Source organism: Haliotis rubra, unplaced genomic scaffold (assembly GCF_003918875.1).
Source record: "Haliotis rubra isolate DU_JTF1 unplaced genomic scaffold, ASM391887v1 Scf215, whole genome shotgun sequence".
In the NCBI taxonomy this organism is placed as follows: domain Eukaryota; kingdom Metazoa; phylum Mollusca; class Gastropoda; order Lepetellida; family Haliotidae; genus Haliotis; species Haliotis rubra.
In genome coordinates, this window is record NW_025766170.1 from 581,222 (window position 1) to 603,515 (window position 22,294).

Consider the following 22,294-nt stretch of genomic DNA (forward strand, 5'->3'; position numbering starts at 1 on the left):
TTTGCTTTTATTTTTGACAAATTGTCCTGAACCTCTGAAGATAGATATGTAGGTATATCTGTGTTCAACACATTTGTTAATAAATGCCACATGGATCAAGCAATGAAGTTTGTCAACTTGGATTGTGGTATAAATGTTAAAAAATCAAAAGTGCGATTCTAAAAATGTAAGCCAAATTCCTATGACATTTTGAGAATCCACATGATACTAATTCCGCGTGTCTCAAATACTTTCTGTGAAAGTCCTTCCTTGAGAGTATCCAGGATTATGGTTAATCTTTGAGACAGGGATTTAGTGGTACATTTGCTAAAAAGAACACATTGTCTAGTCTCACTGGCGTTTACTTGGGCTTATAATGTCTGAATTTCTGAGTCACACTTGAGCAAAAAGTAATACATAGTCTAACACCAAGACTTGGATTCAAACAGAATATTACCTTAATGTCTGAGTCACACTTGGGCAAAAAGCAATTTATTGTCTAACCTCCCTCTAATGTTTGCTTAACAGAGTGTACTTTGTGTAACTGTTTTTATTCTCAATATTACATAAATAAAAATGTCTCTTTGCAGAGAAAATTATCTGATTTAGTACTTTGTGACTACTATTTTTTACTAGCAGATGGACCATCTCAAAGATGGGAACGAGTTACTTACTAATAAATCAGATATTGCTAATAAACTTGGTGAGACGTTGGCCAAACATTCTTTCTCGACAAATTATGTACCTGAATTCCAAAAATATCAAAAACAGCAAGAAAAGAAAGCTATTAATTTTAATTCAGATAATGGGGAAGACTACAATGAAACCTTTTCGATACATGAGCTTCATACTGCTCTTGATCAGGCTCACGATACTGCTTCTGGAGCTGATAACATACATTATCAACTCCTGAAGCACTTGCCAGAGTCATGTTTGGAGACACTGTTACATATTTTTGATGATATTTGGACAACTGGAAATTTCCCTTCGTCGTGGCGTGATGCTATCATTGTGCCCATCCCTAAACCTGGACGTGATCATACTGATCCTTCAATTTATAGGCCAATTTCACTAACTAGCTGTGTTTGCAAGACCATGGAACGCATGATAAATAATCGACTTGTTTGGTACCTGGAAACCAATAACTTAATAACAGATATACAATGTGGTTTCCGTAAAAACCGTAGTACCATCGATCATTTAGTCTGTTTAGAATCTTTTGTAAAAAATGCCATAATTAATAAACAACATGAAGTGTCAATCTTTTTTGATTTAGAAAAAGCATATGACACTACATGGAAACATGGTATTTTAAGAGATTTACACGATTTTGGATTGAGAGCCCGTTTGCCTCAATTTATATCCAAGTTTTTAGCTGACAGGCAATTTCAAGTCCGAGTGGGTTCTACCCTGTCTGACCATTATAATCAGGATCAGGGTGTCCCACAAGGCAGTATTTTGTCTGTCACACTTTTTAGCATCAAAATTAACAGTTTATCCAAGGTTTTAAATGATTCAATAGATGGATCACTTTTTGTGGATGATTTTAATATTTCTTGTCGCGATAAGAATATGCATACTATTGAACGGCAACTGCAGCTGTGTTTAAATAAAATACATAAATGGTGTCTTGAAAACGGTTTTAAATTTTCTAAATCAATAACTAATTGTCTACACTTTTGTAGAAAATATAAGCCGCATAAAGACCCGGAACTATCTCTTAATGGCACGCCTATCAAAGTTGTGAAGGAGGCCAAGTTCTTGGGTATTATTTTTGACTCACACTTAACGTTTCTACCACATATTAAAACGGCACCCATGAAGGGCCACCTCCTCGTGGTGGGTGCTGGGTCACGCTTAGCGCCCTTCAACCCCCCCGTTGTGGACCCGGGGGAATATTAGGTCCACCAACCTGTTTGCCGTGGGTTGCGCCCCTGTGTCGGTGGAGGACGGGAGGCTGGTGGTTGAGGGCACTTGGAGCCTGGAACCGTGTTCCTTTTGCCCAACACACCACTTCGCCCCTTACTTCACCTAGACGGGTGGTAGAACTGGCCCGGTTCTATCAATTGGCTGGTCACGCCATGCCCTGAGCATGGACAACATTCGTCTGAAAATCATGTACTTTACTGTATATCTTGGACACTGAATGTTCGTATTTCAAAATATATTATATATGTTTGCCTAGAGTCTTATGCCAGAAGGCGGTGGCTCATGGGCCAATCCGGAGATATGGACCTCTAAATTCTGAGTTTCTGAAGAGGAATGTCATGGGCCGGACCAGCCTGACATTTATTTTCTTTTAGACATCTTAGCTATTTATGTCTGTATATCTGGAGTATAACATCCCTGTAACTCTGATGTTGCAGTTTGGTTTCCGCTGCAGGATCGTCTTTGTTGACACTCGATGGCGGGTGGAGAGCAGGGATGCTGAACATTGTTAATCTACCATGGCACTAAACCTACTCTCTGGTTCAAAGCAAAATAAAGAAGACATCTTTCAACATCTTCTGATGATGAAGTGTCTTCAGCAGAAGTGGATTCTTGGCCAAGATTTTTGGTAATTGAAACAGCAGATGGAAGTCCCCTGAAACTAAATCCCTTTGCCATCTCTAAGGGCATCAAAGGTGTCTGTGGAGAGGTTACAAACGTAACAAAGCTTCGTTCTGGTTCCTCCTCATTGAATGTGCCCGAAAGCAACAATCTGTTAACCTGTTGGGATTACAACAGTTTGTTAACACTCAGGTTGTTGTCTCTGCCCACAGGTCATTGAATACTTGCAGAGGCATCGTTCGAGACCGATCTCGTTGTCTTGCTTATATGTCTGAGGAAGAAATTGTGACAGAACTTAAGCATCAAGGAGTGACTTCTGTAAAGCGGTTTACGAGAAAACAAGATGCTCAGATCATCAACACCCATACTTACCTGTTTACTTTTGGACTGTCTGTTATACCAAAAGCCATTAAAGCTGGTTACTTTAACATCCCAGTGGATGTATACATACCTAATCCACTGAGATGTTTCAAGTGCCAAACATTTGGACACGGTGCCAAGTCTTGCACTCGTAAATCAGTATGCTCCCGTTGCAGTGGGGCTCATGATAACACTGAATGCACAGAAGACATCAGATGTGCCAACTGTAACGGTGAGCACATGGCATCTTCCCAAATCCTGTCCAAATTACGAATACGAATCAAAACTGCTTAAAGTAAAAATCACAAACAACCTCTCCTACCAAGAAGCAAAGAAATTAATATCTTCGCAGTCTCAGACTCGAACATATTCATCCACTGTTTCCACCAATGCTCATGCTCATGCTCCTGTTCAAAAGGTTTCCACTTCCTGCCAGACAATTATATCTTGGGTGAAGGACAAACAAATCAATGTAAATGACCAAACTATAGTTTCTCAAAATGAACAAAGCTTGATAACGTCTGCCTCACAGACAGACCCTGACCCCGACCCAGAGATTAAGTCCAAAAAAAAATCAGAACAAGGAAGAGCCCATTTGACGAATAAAGAAAAACAACAGCTGCGAAGAGCAAAAGCTCTCCAGCATTTAGAGGTACCATCTACCTCATCAGCGTCTGTACCGGTTCATAATCCGTTTGAACTTCTCGATATGGAGGTCACTCCTTCACAGCCAGTACATGGGAGGAGACGTTCCTCTCGTTCAAGATCTCCGGTTGAACCGCCATGAACAGCACTAATAATTTAATACAGTGGAATTGCAGAGGACTTAGGAACAATTTTAACGATTTACAGTTATTATCTCAAGATTTTAAACCATCAGCTTTTAGTCTCCAAGAGACATACTTGAAAAATACAGATAGATTTGAATTGCGTCGATACAATTCATTTCATTCATTCTCACCTCCAGGTGATAAAGCCACAGGCGGAGCTTCTATTCTCGTGAGGCAGGGTGTCATCCATAGCCCGGTTCCTCTTAAAACCAATCTTCAGGCTGTTGCTGTCCACCTTACTTTACAGATAACCTTTACGATGTGCTCTTTATATATTTTTCCTTCTTCAGTTCTTCTTCCGATCTTCAGGATCTATTCGATCAGCTCCCAAAACCCTGTATTATCATGGGTGATCTTAACGGCCATAACCCTCTGTGGGGTAGTTCCGCAACTAACACTAAAGGTAAACTCCTTGAAGATTTCATTTCAAATAATAATTTATGCATATTTAATGATGGATCAGCCACATATTAGCATCCTGGTACAGGAACATATTCTGCACTTGATCTGTCACTAACAGATCCAAACATTTATAACGAATTTGAATGGTCGGTCCATGACGACCTGTGTGGAAGTGACCATTTTCCGACAATACTTTCAGCAATAAACCCCAATGATGAGCCTCCTACAACAAGGCGGAATTTTAAAAAGGCCAATTGGCCTTTATTTCAAACTCTTTGTTCTGACCGATTGAAATCTGACTGTTTTGTCAATGTTATGGATCCTATTCAGTTGTTCTCAGACAAGCTAAATATAATAGCTGATGAAACTATTCCTAAGTCCTCTGCGACCCCACACATTCGTAAACCATGGTTTACTGATGATTGCAAACAGGCCAGGAAGTGTAGGAAGAAGGCAGAGAAATACTTTCGCCGGCATCCTACAGTTCATAATTTAAATAATGTTAAAATCACTAGTGCCAAGGCTCGACGTGCTTTTAAACAGAATAAGCGTCAGTCTTGGCGACATTATGTTTCCAAGATAAACTCACGGACACCGATTTCAAAGGTGTGGAACATGATACAAAGGATAAAAGGTAAAGGTTCCAAATCTACTGTTCATCATCTGAAGGATGGTGATACTTTGTTAACTGATCAGACTGACATTGCCAATAAGCTTGGTGAAACTCTCGCCAAACATTTGTCTTCCTCCAATTATGTCCCTGAGTTTCAGAAACATCAGAAACAACAGGAGAAGAAAAGAATAAATTTTACATCAGACAATGGAGAAGACTACAATGAATTATTTTCAATGCATGAGTTACTTACTGCCCTTGAGCAAGCTCATGATGCAGCAACAGGAGCTGATAATATACACTATCAGCTCTTGAAGCATTTACCGGAATCATGTTTGGAAACTCTTCTACATATTTTTGACACAATATGGACTTCAGGGAATTTCCCACCTTCGTGGCGTAATGCCATTGTAGTCCCTATACCAAAGCCTGGTGAGTGAGTGAGTGAGTTTAGTTTAACGCCGCACTCAGCAATATTCCAGCTATATGGCGGCGGTCTGTAAATAATCGAGTCTAGACCAGACAATCCAGTGATCAACAGCATGAGCATCGATCTGCGCAATTGGGAACCGATGACATGTGTCAACCAAGTCAGCGAAACTGACCACCCGATCCCGTTAGTCGCCTCTTACGACAAGATAGTCGCCTTTTTTATGGCAAGCACATGGGTTGCTGAAGACCTATTCTACCCCGGATCTTCACGGGTCACCAAAGCCTGGCCGGGATCATACTGATCCGTCTAATTACAGACCAATCTCTTTAACGAGTTGCGTCTGCAAAACCATGGAACGAATAATAAATAATCGATTAACATGGTATCTTGAAACCAATAATCTCATAACAAATATTCAATGTGGTTTCAGGAAAAAATCGTAGTACCATTGATCATTTGGTACGATTAGAATCCTTTGTCAAAAATGCAATAGTCAATAAACAACATGCAGTATCGCTATTCTTTAATCTCGAGAAAGCGTACGATACCACCTGGAAGCATGGCATTTTAAAGGATTTACATGATTTTGGTTTAAGGGGTCGTTTACCTCTTTTTATATCACGGTTTTTAAAAGACAGGCAATTTCAGGTCCGAGTGGGTTCAACCCCGTCTGACCATTACAATCAGGATCAGGGTGTCCCACAAGGCAGTATTTTGTCTGTCACTTTATTTAGCATTAAGATCAACAGTTTATCAAAGGTTTTAAATGATTCAATAGATGGATCACTTTTTGTGGATGATTTTAACATTTCTTGTCGCGGTAAGAATATGCATACTATTGAACGGCAATTGCAGTTGTGTTTAAATAAAATAAATAAATGGTGTCTTGAAAACGGCTTTAAATTTTCTAAATCAAAAACTAATTGTCTACACTTCTGTAGAAAATATAAGCCTCATAAAGACCCAGAACTGTTTTTAAATGGCACTCCCATCAAGGTTGTAAAAGAGGCCAAATTCTTGGGTCTGATTTTCGACTCCCATTTAACCTTTCTTCCGCATTTTAAATCCCTAAAAACTAAATGCCTGAAGGCACTCGATTTATTGAAAGTCGTGTCTAATTCAAGGTGGGGAGGGGATCAAGCTACCCTCCTCCACCTATATCGATCATTGGTACGCTCGAAACTTGATTATGGCTCCATCGTATATGGTGGAGCCTGCAAAAGCAACCTAAAACTACTTGATTCTGTCCACCACCAAGGCCTAAGACTTTGTCTTGGGTCCTTTAGAACCTCTCCTATTGATAGTCTATATGTTGAAGCAGATGAGCCTTCTCTTTCACAACGTCGTATAAAATTATCTTTACAATACATTACTAAACTATATTCTAGCGAGTCTAACCCTGCATTTAACTGTGTTTTCAATCCCCTCTATGAGGATTTATACACCAAAAAACCTTCTCTTGTTCCGCCTCTTGGGCACAGAATTAAGCCCTTCATTTCTGCTGCCGGCATTGAGCTGGATAAAATAGCTCCTTCCCGTCTTCTTTGTTCTCCTCCTTGGCAACTGGTGAGGCCTGAAGTTGACCTAACTCTGACAAAGTTTAAGAAATCTGTAACTAATGAATTACAGTATAAACAAGAATATAATCAGCTAAAAACTAAATATAATACATACAAATCTTTATTTACAGATGGGTCCAAAGACGGTGGCGCGGTTGCATGTGCCACTGTCATTGGATCCCGAACAATATCTTCTCGATTACCAAATAACAGCTCTATTTTCACAGCAGAAGCAAAAGCCATCTTAACAGCTCTTAAATATATTAATAAACACCGTAAATGTGAGCAATACATCATCTTTTCAGATTCTCTTTCTTGTCTTCAGGCTATTAAAAATCTTTCTTGCAAACATCCACTTTTACTGGAAATTATTGAATTATATAATGAGCTTGCTACTGGCCAATGCGACATCGTCTTTTGTTGGTTACCCAGCCACGTTGGCATTTCTGGGAATACAATGGCCGATCTTGCTGCCAAGGCAGCACTCAACAAATCTGTGACACCACTTCTTATTCCTTACTCTGATTACAAAGCTAGCATTAGAACATACATCCGTGATCTGATGCAGAAGAAGTGGGACACCCAAGTAGGTATCAATAAATTACATGAAATAAAACCCTATATCGGTTACACTTACTTGGGTTGTCAGTCCAGATTTGAAGAGGTCATTATGCGACGATGTCGCATTGGCCACACTAGATATACTCACCAATATTTACTGAAAGGCGAAGATCCTCCGTTTTGCATCCCTTGTGATGAAAGAATCACAGTCAAGCATGTCCTGCTTGACTGTGTTGAATATTCCATCACAAGGGATAAGTATTTTAATGTCAAGACATTGAAGGATCATTTTTATAATGTTAATTTTCATTTAATAGTTGAATTTTTAAAAGAATTAGATTTGTGGACTGATCTGTAAATAGTTAAATATTATATTGTTGGTAGTTTCTATTAGTAACTGAGATTGTTAGTGGCTGTACCCTTAAAGGGGGTTGACGTAGCGTAAAATTATTGTCCTCCTGAGAGGGTACGTAAGTCCCAAAACTTTCAAAGTCAATTTAAACTTGCCAGGATTTTTAAACGTAGTATTCTTGTTCTTTTAATTTTGGCTAACATTTCTTCCAATCGCCAGCAGCTGAAGGGATGGTGTAAATCCAGCTAGGGTCCATGCAGGTAGCAAAAGTAATGTAAGTCCCCATGGTCCCTAGTATGGTGACCTACTTTCAGTTGTTGGTGATCTATAGCCTACTTTTATATTGTGTTGTCCCCTATGGTTAAAATGTTTTAGACTCTATTACTAGTTTTACATGTATATCTGTGATATTCTAGTTGTTTTACTGCCCTTCGTCGGCAGATTTTTATAATTGCCATATATTTCATTCCAATATCAAATGTTCTCGTCACGATATGGCTGAAATATTGCCGATGTGACGTTAAATATTAACTCACTCACTCACTCACATATTAAAACACTTAAACCTAAATGCCTGAAGGCACTCGATTTGTTAAAAGTTGTTTCCAACTCAAAGTGGGGAAGGGATCAAACTACGCTCCTTCACTTATACCGAGCATTGGTACGATCTAAACTTGATTATGGTTCGATCGTATATGGCGGAGCCTGCAAAAGCAACCTTAAATTACTTGATTCTGTTCACCACCAAGGTCTAAGACTTTGTCTTGGATCATTTAGAACCTCTCCAGTTGATAGTCTCTATGTTGAGGCAGATGAGCCTTCGCTTTCCCAACGCCGTATTAAATTATCCTTACAATATATTACTAAACTATATTCAAACAAATCTAATCCTGGATTTAATTGTGTCTTCAATCCTCTTTATGAGGATTTGTATAACAAAAAGCCTTCTCTTGTTCCACCTCTTGGGCACAGAATTAAACCATTCCTTTCTGCTGCTGGCATTGAGCTGGAGAATATATCTCCTTCTCGTCTTCTTTCTTCTCCTCCTTGGCAATTGGTGAGGCCAGAAGTTGACTTAACATTAAATCAATTAAGAAATAAATATAATACCTATAAATCCTTATATACAGATGGATCCAAGGATGGTGGCGCGGTTGCTTGTGCCACTGTCATTGGGTCCAAAACAATATCTTCTCGACTACCCAATGACAGTTCAATTTTCACAGCAGAAGCAAACGCAATACTAACAGCTCTTAAATATATTAATAAACACCGTAAATATAAACAATATATCATCTTTTCAGATTCTCTTTCGTGTCTTCAGGCTATTAAAAATCTTTCTTGCAAACATCCACTTTTATTAGAAATTATTGAATTGTTCAATGAACTTGCTACTGGCCAATGCGACATCGTCTTTTGTTGGTTACCCAGCCACGTTGGCATTTCTGGGAACACAATGGCTGATATTGCTGCTAAGGCAGCACTCAACAAATCTGTGACACCACTTCTTATCCCATACTCTGATTACAAAGCTGCTATAAGATCTTATATCCGTGATCTGATGCAAAAGAAGTGGGACACCCAAGTAGGTATCAATAAATTACATGCAATAAAACCCTATATCGGTTACACTTACTTGGGTTGTCAGTCCAGATTTGAAGAGGTCAGTATGCGACGATGTCGTATTGGCCCCACTAGATATACGCATGAGTACCTATTAAAAGGTGAGGATCCTCCGTTTTGTATCCCTTGTGATGAACGAATCACGGTCAAGCATGTCTTGCTTGACTGTGTTGAGTACTCCGTCACAAGGGATATCTATTTCAAATCCCGAACTATGAAGGATCTTTTTAATAATATAAGTCCTCATTTAATTATTGCTTTTTTAAAAGAATTAACTTTGTTAACAGATTTGTAAATAGCTAAATATTTTATGATTGGAAGTTTGAATTAGTAACATAGATTGTTAGTGGCTGTATCCTCGAGGGGGGTTAAAGTACTGTAAAATTATTGTCCTCCTGAGAGGACCAAAAAAATTCAAAGTAAATTTCAACTTTCCGTTTTTTAATCATAGAATATTTGTAATTTTAATGTATGGCTAGATATGTCTTAATTGCCAACGACTGAGGGGATGATATAAATCCAGCTAGGGCCCATGCAGGAAGCAAATGTACTGTAAGTCCCCATGGTCCCTGGTATGGTGATCTACCTTCAGTTGTTAGCGATCTATAGCCCATTTTTACATTGTGTTGTCCCCTATGGTTAAAATGTTTTAGATTCAATTACTAGTTTTACATATATATATCTGTGCCACTCTAGTTGCTTTACTGTCCTTCGATGACAGGTTTTATAATATATACATATTCCATTACAATGTAAAATGTTCTCGTCACGATATGGCTGAAATATTGCCGATGTGACGTTAAATATTAACTCACTCACTACTAGCAGATGACTAATGAATATTTCGTGTGGCGACAGTTGTGAAATTGTGACAGGTAATTACATTCACTGAGCATGGATTTTGAAATCACCATATAAGTTCGGACTTCATGTGTCAGTTTTCGTATTTTATTTAATAACGAATGTTATATATTCCTGTAGATGGGATTTAATCCAAACCGACCTGGCCGCTTAAAATGGACTGTCGGCACATGGGATATAGTACAGACACTTCTTTCATTTCCACTGATGTAGAAAACTTTGTGACTAAGAGTGATTTCAGTCGTCAAAACCAACTCCAATGAACAGTTTGGTCGATATTACCTTTTGACCAATTGAGGAATTGAGTGAGTGAGTTCAGTTTTACGCCGCACTCAGCAAAACCCCAGCTACATGGCGGCAGTCTGTAAATAATCGAGCCTGGACCAAACAATCCAGTGATCAACAGCATGAGCATCGATCTACGCAATTGGGATACGATGACATGTGTCAACCAAGTCAGCGAGCATGACCACCCGATCCCGTCAGTCGCCTCTTACGACAAGCATGGTTTACTGAAGAACAATTCTAACCCGGATCTTCACTGGTCCTTTGTGACTAAGAGTGATTTCGGTCGTCAGAACCAACTCCGCATGAACCGTTTGGTCGACATTACCTATTGACCCTGAGAGTGAATTTAGTTTTATCCCGTTTTTTAGCAATATTCCAGCAATATCACGACGGGGGTCACTATGTAGGGAATCGCCTTAACCACTAGGCTACCCCACCGCCCACATTTATATTAGAGGCACCCATGAAGGGCCACCTCCTCGTGGTGGGTGCTGGGTCACGCTAAGCGCCCTTCAACCCCCCGTTGTGGACCCGGGGGGAATATTTGGTCCACCAACCTGTTTGCCGTGGGTTGCGCCCCTGTGTCGGTGGAGGATGGGAGGCTGGTGGTTGAGGGCACTGGTTCCAGGAACAGTGTTCCTTTGCCCAACACACCACTTCGCCCCTTACTTCACCTAGACGGGTGGTTGAATGGGCCCGGTTCAACCAATCGGCTGGTCATGTCGAGCCCTGTGCATTACTTGTATTTGCACAAATTATATTCTTAAACTATATGGTGGACTTTAGGTCTCGGCTTTATTAGTTTATAAAACATCACTTGATTTTGAACTATGACTTTTCAATTTGCCTAGAGTCTAAATGCCCAGAAGGCGATGGCTCATGGGCCAATCTGGTAGGATCTATCTTTTTAAGATCTTATCCTGCTTGAGTATACCCTCCTAGTATCCTTGATGCCGTCTGCTGGAGGCCCACAGACATGAGGCATCGTCCTTGTTGACACTCCATGGTGGGTGAGGAGCTAGGAGGGTGAATCATATACAATACAACCATGGCACCCCCCACTGAAAAAACGCTCGTATGAATCTGATGATTCAGTATCTTCTGAGGACGAACATTCTACTGTTCACACAAATCCTGATCATTGGTCTCGTTTTTTGGTCATGTCGGCACCAGATGATGGTCCACTTAAATTGAATCCTTTTGCCATTGCAAAGGGCATAGAAGGGTTAGCTGGCGACGTAAAAGAAGTCAAGAAGCTACGTTCGGGATCTCTACTGATTGAGTGTAAAAAGAAAATTCAATCACAAATCCTCCTTTCAACCAAATCATTAGCTAATGTTCCTGTGGAGGTTTCACCTCACAGGACACTCAACAGTAGTAAAGGCATTGTCCGTGATGTCGGACGTTGCCTTTCAGATATGGATGAGGCTGACATCATTTCAGAGTTACGTCCACAGGGAGTGACTGCTGTTAAACGGTTTACTTCCAAAAGAGATAATGAAACCATAAAGACCAATAAGTATCTATTTACATTCGGTCTTCCGTCACGCCCCGAATCATTGAAAGCTGGATATTGTCACTTAAGGGTTGATGCTTACATCCCAAATCCCCTGCGGTGCTACCGATGTCAGAAATATGGCCATGGTTCTAATTCATGCCGTGGCCCAGCTGCTTGTCATCGATGTGGTGGCAACTGTGAAGATAGCAGACTCTGTGATAAACCTCCTGCGTGTGTAAACTGCTCTGGGAGTCATCCCTCGTCGTCCAGAGCATGCCCTACATGGGAGCTCCAGTCAAAAATTTCGAAAATGAAACATGACCGTAATGTTACTTTTTTTGAAGCGAGGAAACTTGTTCTGGCTCTTGAAAAACCAGGCCCAACTTATGCGGCTGCTGCTTCTGCCTCAACTCCAATTTCTCGACCGATTTTATGTCAGTCAGTAGGTTGCCAAACCGAATACACATGGATTGAATCATCTAATCCAATCTTGGCTAAACCTCGTCAACAATCATCTAGTTCTTCGTCACAAACGGAAGATCTATCTACAGTTGTCTCACCGTCGCCAGTGGTTCCAGCAGTGGAACCAAAATCGGTACCAAAACCATCCCCTGTTCCGAAATCGACTAAAAAAACAAATTGATCATTCTATTCATTCAGATCGTATACCAAAGGGTCAGCGTGACCCTGTACGTCTTCAAAATCGTTATCACACCTTGGAGGACATGGATGTCTCTCCTCTCTACCACGGGCGCAACAGAAGTAAGTCGCCTAGAAAAGGGAAAAATAGATCCCCTGTACATCCACCCATTACATGAATGGTCCTAGTTCACTCCTTCAGTGGAATTGCAAAGGTCTCAGGTCCAATTTAAATGATTTACACTTATTAATACAGGATTATAAGCCGTCAGCAATATGTCTCCAGGAGACATACCTTAAAGAAACTGATAACTTTGATTTACGTCAGTACAGTACCTACCATTCATTCTCCCCTCCAGGGACTAAAGCTACGGGTGGATCTTCTGTTTTCGTAAGGCAGGGTGTTCTCCACAGCCCCGTTTTAATTCATACAAATCTTCAGGCTGTTGCAGTTCGAATAACTATGCACATTGTTTTTACTTTGTGCTCTCTTTACATTCCTCCAACATCGTTGCTTCAACTTACTGATCTTCAAGCGCTCTACGACCAGCTTCCCAAGCCCTGCATCATTATGGGCGATCTAAATGGTCATAACCCACTCTGGGGCAGTATGCATACAAGCAATAAAGGAAAGTTACTTGAAGATTTCATTTCAAACAATGATTTATGCATTTATAACGATGGCTCACACACTTATCTCCATCCTGGTACTGGTACTTATTCTAATCTTGACTTGTCCATCACTGACTCAAATCTCCTAAATGAATTTGATTGGTCCGTCCATGACGACCTTTGTGGGAGCGACCACTTTCCTACAGTTCTAAAACCAGTAGCCCCATCTGATGTTCCTCCATCATCCAGATGGAATTTCAAAAAGGCTAACTGGCCTTTATATGCAACTCTGTGTGCTGACGAACTTAAACCTGAACTTTTCATTGATGTTACTGATGCTATAAAGAGTTTCTCTGATAAACTGAATAACATAGCGGATGTGTGCATCCCTAAGTCCTCTGCAATTCCACACATTAGAAAACCATGGTTCAACGATGACTGCAAACAAGCTATGAAGGCAAGGAAAAAGGCAGAACATTACTTCCGTCGACATCCCATGGTTCATAATTTGAACACGTTTAAGATTTTAAATGCTAAAGCACGGCGTACTTTTAAGCAAAATAAACGTCACTCTTGGCAAAACTATGTATCGAAAATAAATTCGCGCACGCCAATATCAAAGGTGTGGAATATGATCCAGAAAATCAAAGGTAAGGGCTCTAAATCTAACATTCACCATTTGACAGATGGGAACCAATTATTGACTAATAAATCAGATATTGCAAATAAACTTGGTGAGACATTGGCCAAACATTCTTCCTCGTCTAATTATGTACCTGAATTCCAAAAATATCAAAAACAGCAAGAAAAGAAAGCTATTAATTTCAATTCAGATAATGGGGAAGATTACAATGAAACCTTTTCCATTCACGAGCTTCATACTGCTCTTGACCAGGCTCATGATACAGCTTCCGGAGCTGATAACATACATTATCAACTCCTGAAGCACTTACCAGACTCATGTTTAGAGACGCTCTTATCTATTTTTGATGATATTTGGACATCTGGAAAATTTCCTTCATCCTGGCGCGATGCTATAAACGGCCCATCCCTAAACCTGGACGTGATCATACTGATCCTTCAAACTATAGGCCAATTTCCCTAACTAGCTGCGTTTGCAAAACCATGGAACGGATGATAAATAATCGACTTGTTTGGTACTTGGAAACAAATAACCTTATAAAAGATATACAATGTGGTTTCCGTAAAAATAGAAGTACTGTCGATCACCTAGTGCGTTTGGAATCATTTGTTAAAAATGCTCTTATTAACAAGCAACACGCTGTGTCTATCTTTTTTGATCTTGAAAAAGCATATGACACCACGTGGAAATATGGCATTTTAAAAGATTTACATGGCTTCGGATTGCGAGGCCGTTTGCCTCAATTTATAGCTAACTTTTTAAAAGACAGACAATTTCAAGTCCGAGTGGCATCTACCCTGTCTGATCATTACAATCAGGATCAGGGTGTCCCACAAGGCAGTATTTTGTCTGTCACATTGTTTAGTATCAAGATCAACAGTTTATCCAAGATTTTAAATGATTCGATCGATGGATCACTTTTTGTGGATGATTTTAATATTTCTTGTCGTGGTAAAAATATGCATACTATTGAACGACAACTGCAGTTAAGTTTAAACAAAATAAATAAATGGTGTCTGGAAAACGGCTTTAAATTTTCTAAATCCAAAACAAATTGTATACATTTCTGCCGTAAATACAAACCGCATAAAGACCCTGAACTATCTCTAAATGGCACATCCATCAAAGTTGTTAAGGAGGCCAAGTTCTTGGGTTTAATTTTTGACTCGCACTTAACGTTTCTGCCACATATTAAATCCCTTAAAACTAAATGCCTGAAGGCACTTGACTTGTTGAAAGTAGTTTCTAACACAAAGTGGGGAGGGGACCAAGCTACCCTCCTCCACCTATATCGATCATTGGTCCGCTCGAAACTTGATTATGGCTCCATCGTATATGGTGGAGCCTGCAAAAAAGCAATCTAAAACTACTTGATTCTGTCCACCACCAAGGTCTAAGGCTTTGTCTTGGATCCTTTAGAACTTCTCCTATTGATAGTCTATATGTTGAAGCAGATGAGCCTTCTCTTACACAACGCCGTATAAAATTAACTTTACAGTATATTACAAAACTTTATTCCAATGAGTCAAACCCTGCATATAACTGTGTCTTTAATCCACTATATGAAGATCTGTATAACAAGAAGCCTTCTCTTGTTCCGCCTCTTGGTATAAGATTGAAACCTTTCCTTTCTGCTGCTGGCATTGAGCTAGAACATATAGCTCCTTCCCGTCTTCTTTCTTCTCCGCCTTGGCAATTGGTTAGGCCTGAAGTTGACCTAACATTAACTACATTTAAAAAATCAGAAACAAATGATTTACAGTATAAACAAGAATTTAGTCAATTAAGAAATCAATACAAAACATATAAATCCTTATTTACAGATGGGTCCAAGGATGGTGGCGCGGTGGCATGTGCCACTGTCATTGGATCCAAAACAATATCTTCTCGACTACCAAATAACAGCTCTATTTTCACAGCAGAAGCTAACGCCATCTTAACAGCTCTTAAATATATTAATAAACATCGTAAATATAAACAATATATCATCTTTTCAGATTCTCTTTCGTGTTTTCAGGCTATTAAAAATCTTTCTTGCAAACATCCACTTTTATTAGAAATTATTGAATTGTTCAATGAACTTGCTACTGGCCAATGCGACATCGTCTTTTGTTGGTTACCCAGCCACGTTGGCATTTCTGGGAACACAATGGCTGATATTGCTGCTAAGGCAGCACTCAACAAATCTGTGACACCACTTCTTATCCCATACTCTGATTACAAAGCTGCTATAAGATCTTATATCCGTGATCTGATGCAAAAGAAGTGGGACACCCAAGTAGGTATCAATAAATTACATGCAATAAAACCCTATATCGGTTACACTTACTTGGGTTGTCAGTCCAGATTTGAAGATGATGAATTTTATAATTTCACTTAAATTGTCGATATATTTATAACTTGCTTTAGTCACGATATGGCTGAAATATTGCCGATGTGACTTAAAATCTTAACTCACACACTCACTCACTCATTTATATTAGAAGTTATATTCGTTACCGTGTGTTTACTTTCTTGAAAAGAGGGATGTTTAGTATCACCGTGAATTCTCTAGGTCTTGTACTCTGTAGAGTATTCAAGATCATATCAACATCAGTTTTTCTCTGCTGGCCAGTAGACTGCTGTATTCTTAAATCTACTTTGACACAGAAGGCTGGGAAACATTGAACTATTAAACAGCAGCAGATGCATTCATTTCACAGAAAAGATCACACATTGTCAAGAAACATGTCCTTCCATTTCTTTTGTGAGTCAACACATAACATACATTTTTTATGTAGTATTATTGCTATATGTGATAATCTAATATTCCTGTACAAATGCAAATGATCTTCAATGCATGAACAATAAGCAATATGTTGTGAGGATAACACGACCCACAGACAGATGATTTTGTACATGTTACTGCTGTGAAGCGTTGGACATATGTACACCTCACTGAGAAAAAACCCTCAACTCCAGCCAATCCTGATGTCAATCCCGCTATTAGCAGACATACTACCCTATCAGGTCAATCCCGCTATTAGCAGACATACCACTCTATCCGGTCAATCCCGCTATTAGCAGACATACCAAATAGTCAGGTCAATCCCGTTATCAGCAGACATACCACACTATCCGGTCAATCCCGCTATTAGCCGACATACCAAACTATCCAGTCAATACCGCTATTAGCAGATATACCACACTATCCGGTCAATCCCGCTATTAGCAGACATACCACACTATCCGGTCAATCCTGCAATTAGCAGACATACCACACTATCTAGTCAATCCCGCTATTAGCAGACATACCACACTATCCGGTCAATCCCGCTATTAGCAGACATACCACACTATCCGGTCAATCCCGCTTTTAGCAGACATACCACACTATCCGGTCAATCACGCTATTAGCAGACATACCACACTATCCAGTCAATCCCGCTTTTAGCAGACATACCACACTATCCGGTCAATCCCGCTATTAGCAGACATACCACTCTATCCGGTCAATCCCGCTATTAGCAGACATACCAAATAGTCAGGTCAATCCCGTTATCAGCAGACATACCACACTATCCGGTCAATCCCGCTATTAGCCGACATACCAAACTATCCAGTCAATACCGCTATTAGCAGACATACCACACTATCCGGTCAATCCCGCTATTAGCAGACATACCACACTATCCGGTCAATCCTGCTATTAGCAGACATACCACACTATCGGTCAATCCCGCTATTAGCAGACATACCACACTATCCGGTCAATCCCGCTATTAGCAGACATACCACACTATCCGGTCAATCCAGCTATTAGCAGACATACCACACTATCCGGTCAATCGCTATTAGCAGACATACCACGCTATTAGCAGACATACCACACTATCCGGTCAATCCCGCTATTAGCAGACATACCACACTATCCGGTCAATCCCGCTATTAGCAGACATACACACGGTCAATCCCGCCTATCCGGTCATACCCGCTATTAGCAGATATACCACACTATCCAGTCAATCCCGCTATTAGCAGACATACCTATGTCAGGCATCATGTCACGCTGTGTTGTATACCCATTTATTAGATGTCATATATCACACAATAAGGCAACACTGAGACTTAAGACATCTATTGAAACTTACCACATACATTGTACATATAATGGTATATGCATACATATAACAGATCTCATCACTAAATTTAGTAATAAATCGTGATGCATGCAATATTGCCGAGGCCATGTAAAGCTGTATAGTAATACAACATACATTTCTGTATTTAACAGTTACTATCTGCAAACGCCATCTACAGTACAAGATTCTACACTGAAAAATACTAGCATTAAATACTAGTAGACGGGAGATAACACCCACTGGATCGAACAGAATGATGTGACGTCACCCCTTGTAGAGCCACGTCACATCCATTCAGCCAACTTCCTCAGTTCTTCTTTTTCTTCCTCTTCCTCTTTCTCTTTCCCGGTCGTCTTGTCGTCTGGAATAAATGAAAGTGGACATGTTAATAGTGATCACGTGAGTATAATTTTTAGCCGCTATTAGCAATATTCAACAAAAATAAAATCGAGGTACTCCAGAAATGGGCTTCACACAGCGTAACCTTGTGGTCCGGAATCGAACCAATGTCTTCGGCGTGACGAGCGAACGCTTTAACCACTGGGCTTCCCCACCTACTGTTAACACGCTCTATGTCTTTGTGTGCACGCTAGAGTGTGTGTGCGCGCAAGGAGTCATTATGATGCGGTAGATACCTCCTTTTCCTATATCGAAGTAGTCTAGTGCTTAAAGTGTTCGCTCGTCACGCTGAAGACATGGGTTGGAGTCTCCACATGGGTACAATGTGTGAAGCCTATTTCTGGTTTCCCCCGCTGTGATATTGCTGGAATATTGCTAAAAGCAGCGTAAATCTAAACTCACTCACTCACTTTTCCTATATCCATTCAAATGCATTGTCTTTCTCACAGACTAGCACAGGGTTAGTCTTCTCCGTCCTCGATAATTTCCAGGGTATACGTTACGATCACTCTCGGCTTTAAGGCCCGATAATTATATTACCTCCCTTGGTTGGTTCCGCATTCTCACAGTAGCCAATCAGCTAAGCCGCCGTTACATCCGAGCTTGCCAGTGTCAACAAAGATAGCGGTCGCAGTCGCGAAGGTTTGTACGCAGTACCACTAAGATTTTTGAGGAAATAATACAGACAAATTGTCAGATCTGAAATTTTCAAAAAATATATAAAAGAACTCCTACCTCTTTCAGAGTACCTCTGCATCAATTGTGTTCCAAGTTTAAACCGTTAGATAACTTAAGAAGCGAAGTGAGTTGTGATTGGTTCGCTCAACTTCCCAGTGTAGACACCTGATTGGATGAAAAGCCAGCCAAGGGAGGTAATATAATTATCGGGATGCATCCAAAAAAGCCGTGGATGCATCCAGGATAGTACAGTGGAGAGTGATCGTAACGTATACCCTGGAGATTATCGAGGATGAGTCGTCTCAGGCCCCGCAGTTTGTTAACAGACAGACAGACATATTTATTTGTATATGTGGCCCTGAGGCCAATAGTACATGTGTACAATAATAGCAGTGCATTTATGCGCAACCTGTAAATACACGAGTTATAGGAACATCAATAAATCCATAAACACCCATTCACAATTTACATTTTTTCTCTCAACATAAGTATGTGGTACAACACAAGGGCTAGCTTAAACAACAAGTCAATGTTTTCTGTGCGAAATAGCATACAGAATTTATGTCTCGATGGTTGGTTATAGAAAAAATAAGGCAAATATGTTTCTCTTATTTCTAAATATTTCAGGCATACAAGTAATACATTGTACTCATCTCCTTGCGATAAATTGCAGAATGGACATTGGATATCTATTGCATTTGAAGTTTTGGCAAATCGCGCCGCTTGGACTTTGAAGTTGTAAGCGTTACATCTAAATTTAGTAAGCTACGCTTAAGTTGTGGTGATTTAATCTTTGAAAGGTAAATTTCTGTATTAATACAATATTTATATTCTGAATAAAAGTTTACACAGGTTAATGACGTTATTTCATTATACCAGTCCTGTTGACAAATGTCTTTGCATCTCTGCTTGAATAATTTGATGAAATATTGTGTATTACTTACATTTTGGGCGATCCATACATTTCCAAAGCCATGACTAAAAAGAATAGTTCTAACGAATGAAACCCAATTAATATCTCCGGTATTATCTAGTGTTTTAAGCTTTCATAACTACATCTTGAATAGCGTGATATTGGTTGTCTCATCAATCTTAGCCAATATGAAATAACCCGACATCGGGCGTTAATAAACAGTGGAAAACGTCCACATTCAGCTAAAATAACCTTGTTCGCAGTTTTGTAGCCAACACGCAACAAGAACTTACAGAACTTTGAATGTACCTTTTCAATATTCTTGTTTATGTTAATGCCCCATATTTCAGAGCCGTACAACAAAATTGGTTGAATTTTTCCATCAAACAGTTTAAATGATGCATGGATAGGTAATTCTTTATATTTGCATATGAATTTCTTTATGACATGTAGGGCTCGTTCAACTTGCATAGATAATGTTTCACAGGCTCTGGAGAATATATTTCTACACGAAAATATAATACCTAAATATTTGTAATATGAAACCACCTCCAATTTTTGGCCATTAAGGAACCATTTTTCACTTTTAGAGATTTTACCCCCATTTTTAAAAACCATTACTTTAGTTTTACTAATATTTATCTGAAGACCCCATTTCAAACAATATTCATTTAGAGTATCTATCTTGCATTGTAACTGGACAACAGAATCGGCAAGAATCACGACATTATCTGCAAATAGCATTATTGCAAGATCTCTGATATGTTCGTTAATAAATACACCTCTCGTATCAATTAATCACATTTCCTTAACAAGTTCTTCAAGTTTGTTAAAAAAAAGTTGCGTCAATTGGGTTAGAAACCTATGATCGAGGGTTCGAATCTCGGCTTGACTATGCCTTGTTTGCTTGTTTTAACGCCGCACTCTAAGACTAAGCATCGAACTAAGCCATTGGGATACGATAACATGTGTCAACCAAGTCAGCGAGTCTTGCCACCCGACCCCGTTAATAGTCATTTATGACAAGCATGAAAAACAATTCTAACCCGAATCTTCACGGGTTCCCGATTATGCTTCTTGTGTCTGTCAGCAGGATACTGTGCTTAGGTTTAGGTACTTCTCGGGTCACTACTTCTGGCTTTTAACCCACATCAAATTGAAACACACACACATTGAACTATAGTAAATAAACTAAAACCATATGTATACTGGTTGAAAAGGCAGCAAAAGCAATGTTCTTTGCATTAGGCCAAGGTAGAAGACGTAACTTTTCAATGATTGTCACTTAAAATTGTTTGATTGTATGGTCACGCCAATTCTTTTATATGGATGTGAGGTCTAGGGTTTTGAACTTCCTGCTTTGAAAATGTTAACCTACGCTTTCTCAAATATTTAGCATCACTTAGGAAACGTACACCTAACTTTATGGCATATGGCGAGTTTGGCAGATTCCCACGTGTAAAAGTTATCAAGAGCAGAATGGTATGTTTTCGGACTACACTTTTATCCGGAAAATCGTCAAAAGTGTGCTTTTTGATTTATTAATTGATATTCAACGATTATATATTTGGTAAATGTGAACATAAATGGTTAATCTACCGTAAGAGAATTTTCGACGATCTTGGACTGAGTTTCACCTGGAAATCCCAAATTTTTAAAAAGTATATTGTGGCTTAAAACTGTTATCAAAAGTAAATTAAAAGACATTTATCAGCAAACATGGATGGCAACAATTGAAACCACTTCCAAAGCAACCACTTATAGCATTTTCAAAAATCCATCTATCAATTTTAAACAATACCTGCAAATAACTTGTTAAAATTTCGAACTTCAAATCATTTTCTTGGTATCAAGACAGGTTGATAGTGACGAATCCCAGTAAATGATAGAAAGTGTACTCTGTGTAACTTTAGAATTTCATTATTTATTTGTTTGTCCCAAATAAGAATTCGAAAGAGAAAAATATATTCACAAGTATCGTTATATTAAACTAAATGTGTATAAAATGAATATCCTATTTAACACCAATACGCTAGGAACTTAAAGAAAACTTTTGGTAAAATAATTATGGCTCTATTTAAGAAATAACCTCAATACCTTAATATGTAACATGGTAGATGTACATTGCTTCTATCATACCGTTTGTATATAACGTTAATGTTGTTTGTTGTATAAATGTAAATATTGTTTATGTACCTGTTATGCCGCAGTTCGCAGCCTGGGTGAATTGAGTTCAGTTCAAACCGGATTTCAATCCGACTGCCTGGCTAGTCTACGTTTCCTGACCTAAAGCGAACAATTCTTGAGAAAACGTCTTTGATGCGGTTGTCCCTTTTGTAGATCTTGTCAGTTTAACCTGTTCCATATTAAGAAATCTCAC

General features: G+C 39.3%; 1 protein-coding gene across 1 annotated transcript in view; it reads right to left on the minus strand.

The window, feature by feature from the left end:
* Positions 1 to 17,904: 17,904 nt before the first annotated feature.
* The window catches only part of LOC124276906 (charged multivesicular body protein 4c-like), a 30,921-nt gene continuing 26,531 nt past the window's right edge, over positions 17,905 to 22,294 (minus strand). Inside the window, exon 6 of the mRNA XM_046712572.1 lies at positions 17,905 to 18,285. Coding sequence (XP_046568528.1) covers positions 18,209 to 18,285 — 77 coding nt within the window. The 3' untranslated portion in view covers positions 17,905 to 18,208. The remainder of the gene's footprint in view (positions 18,286 to 22,294) is intronic.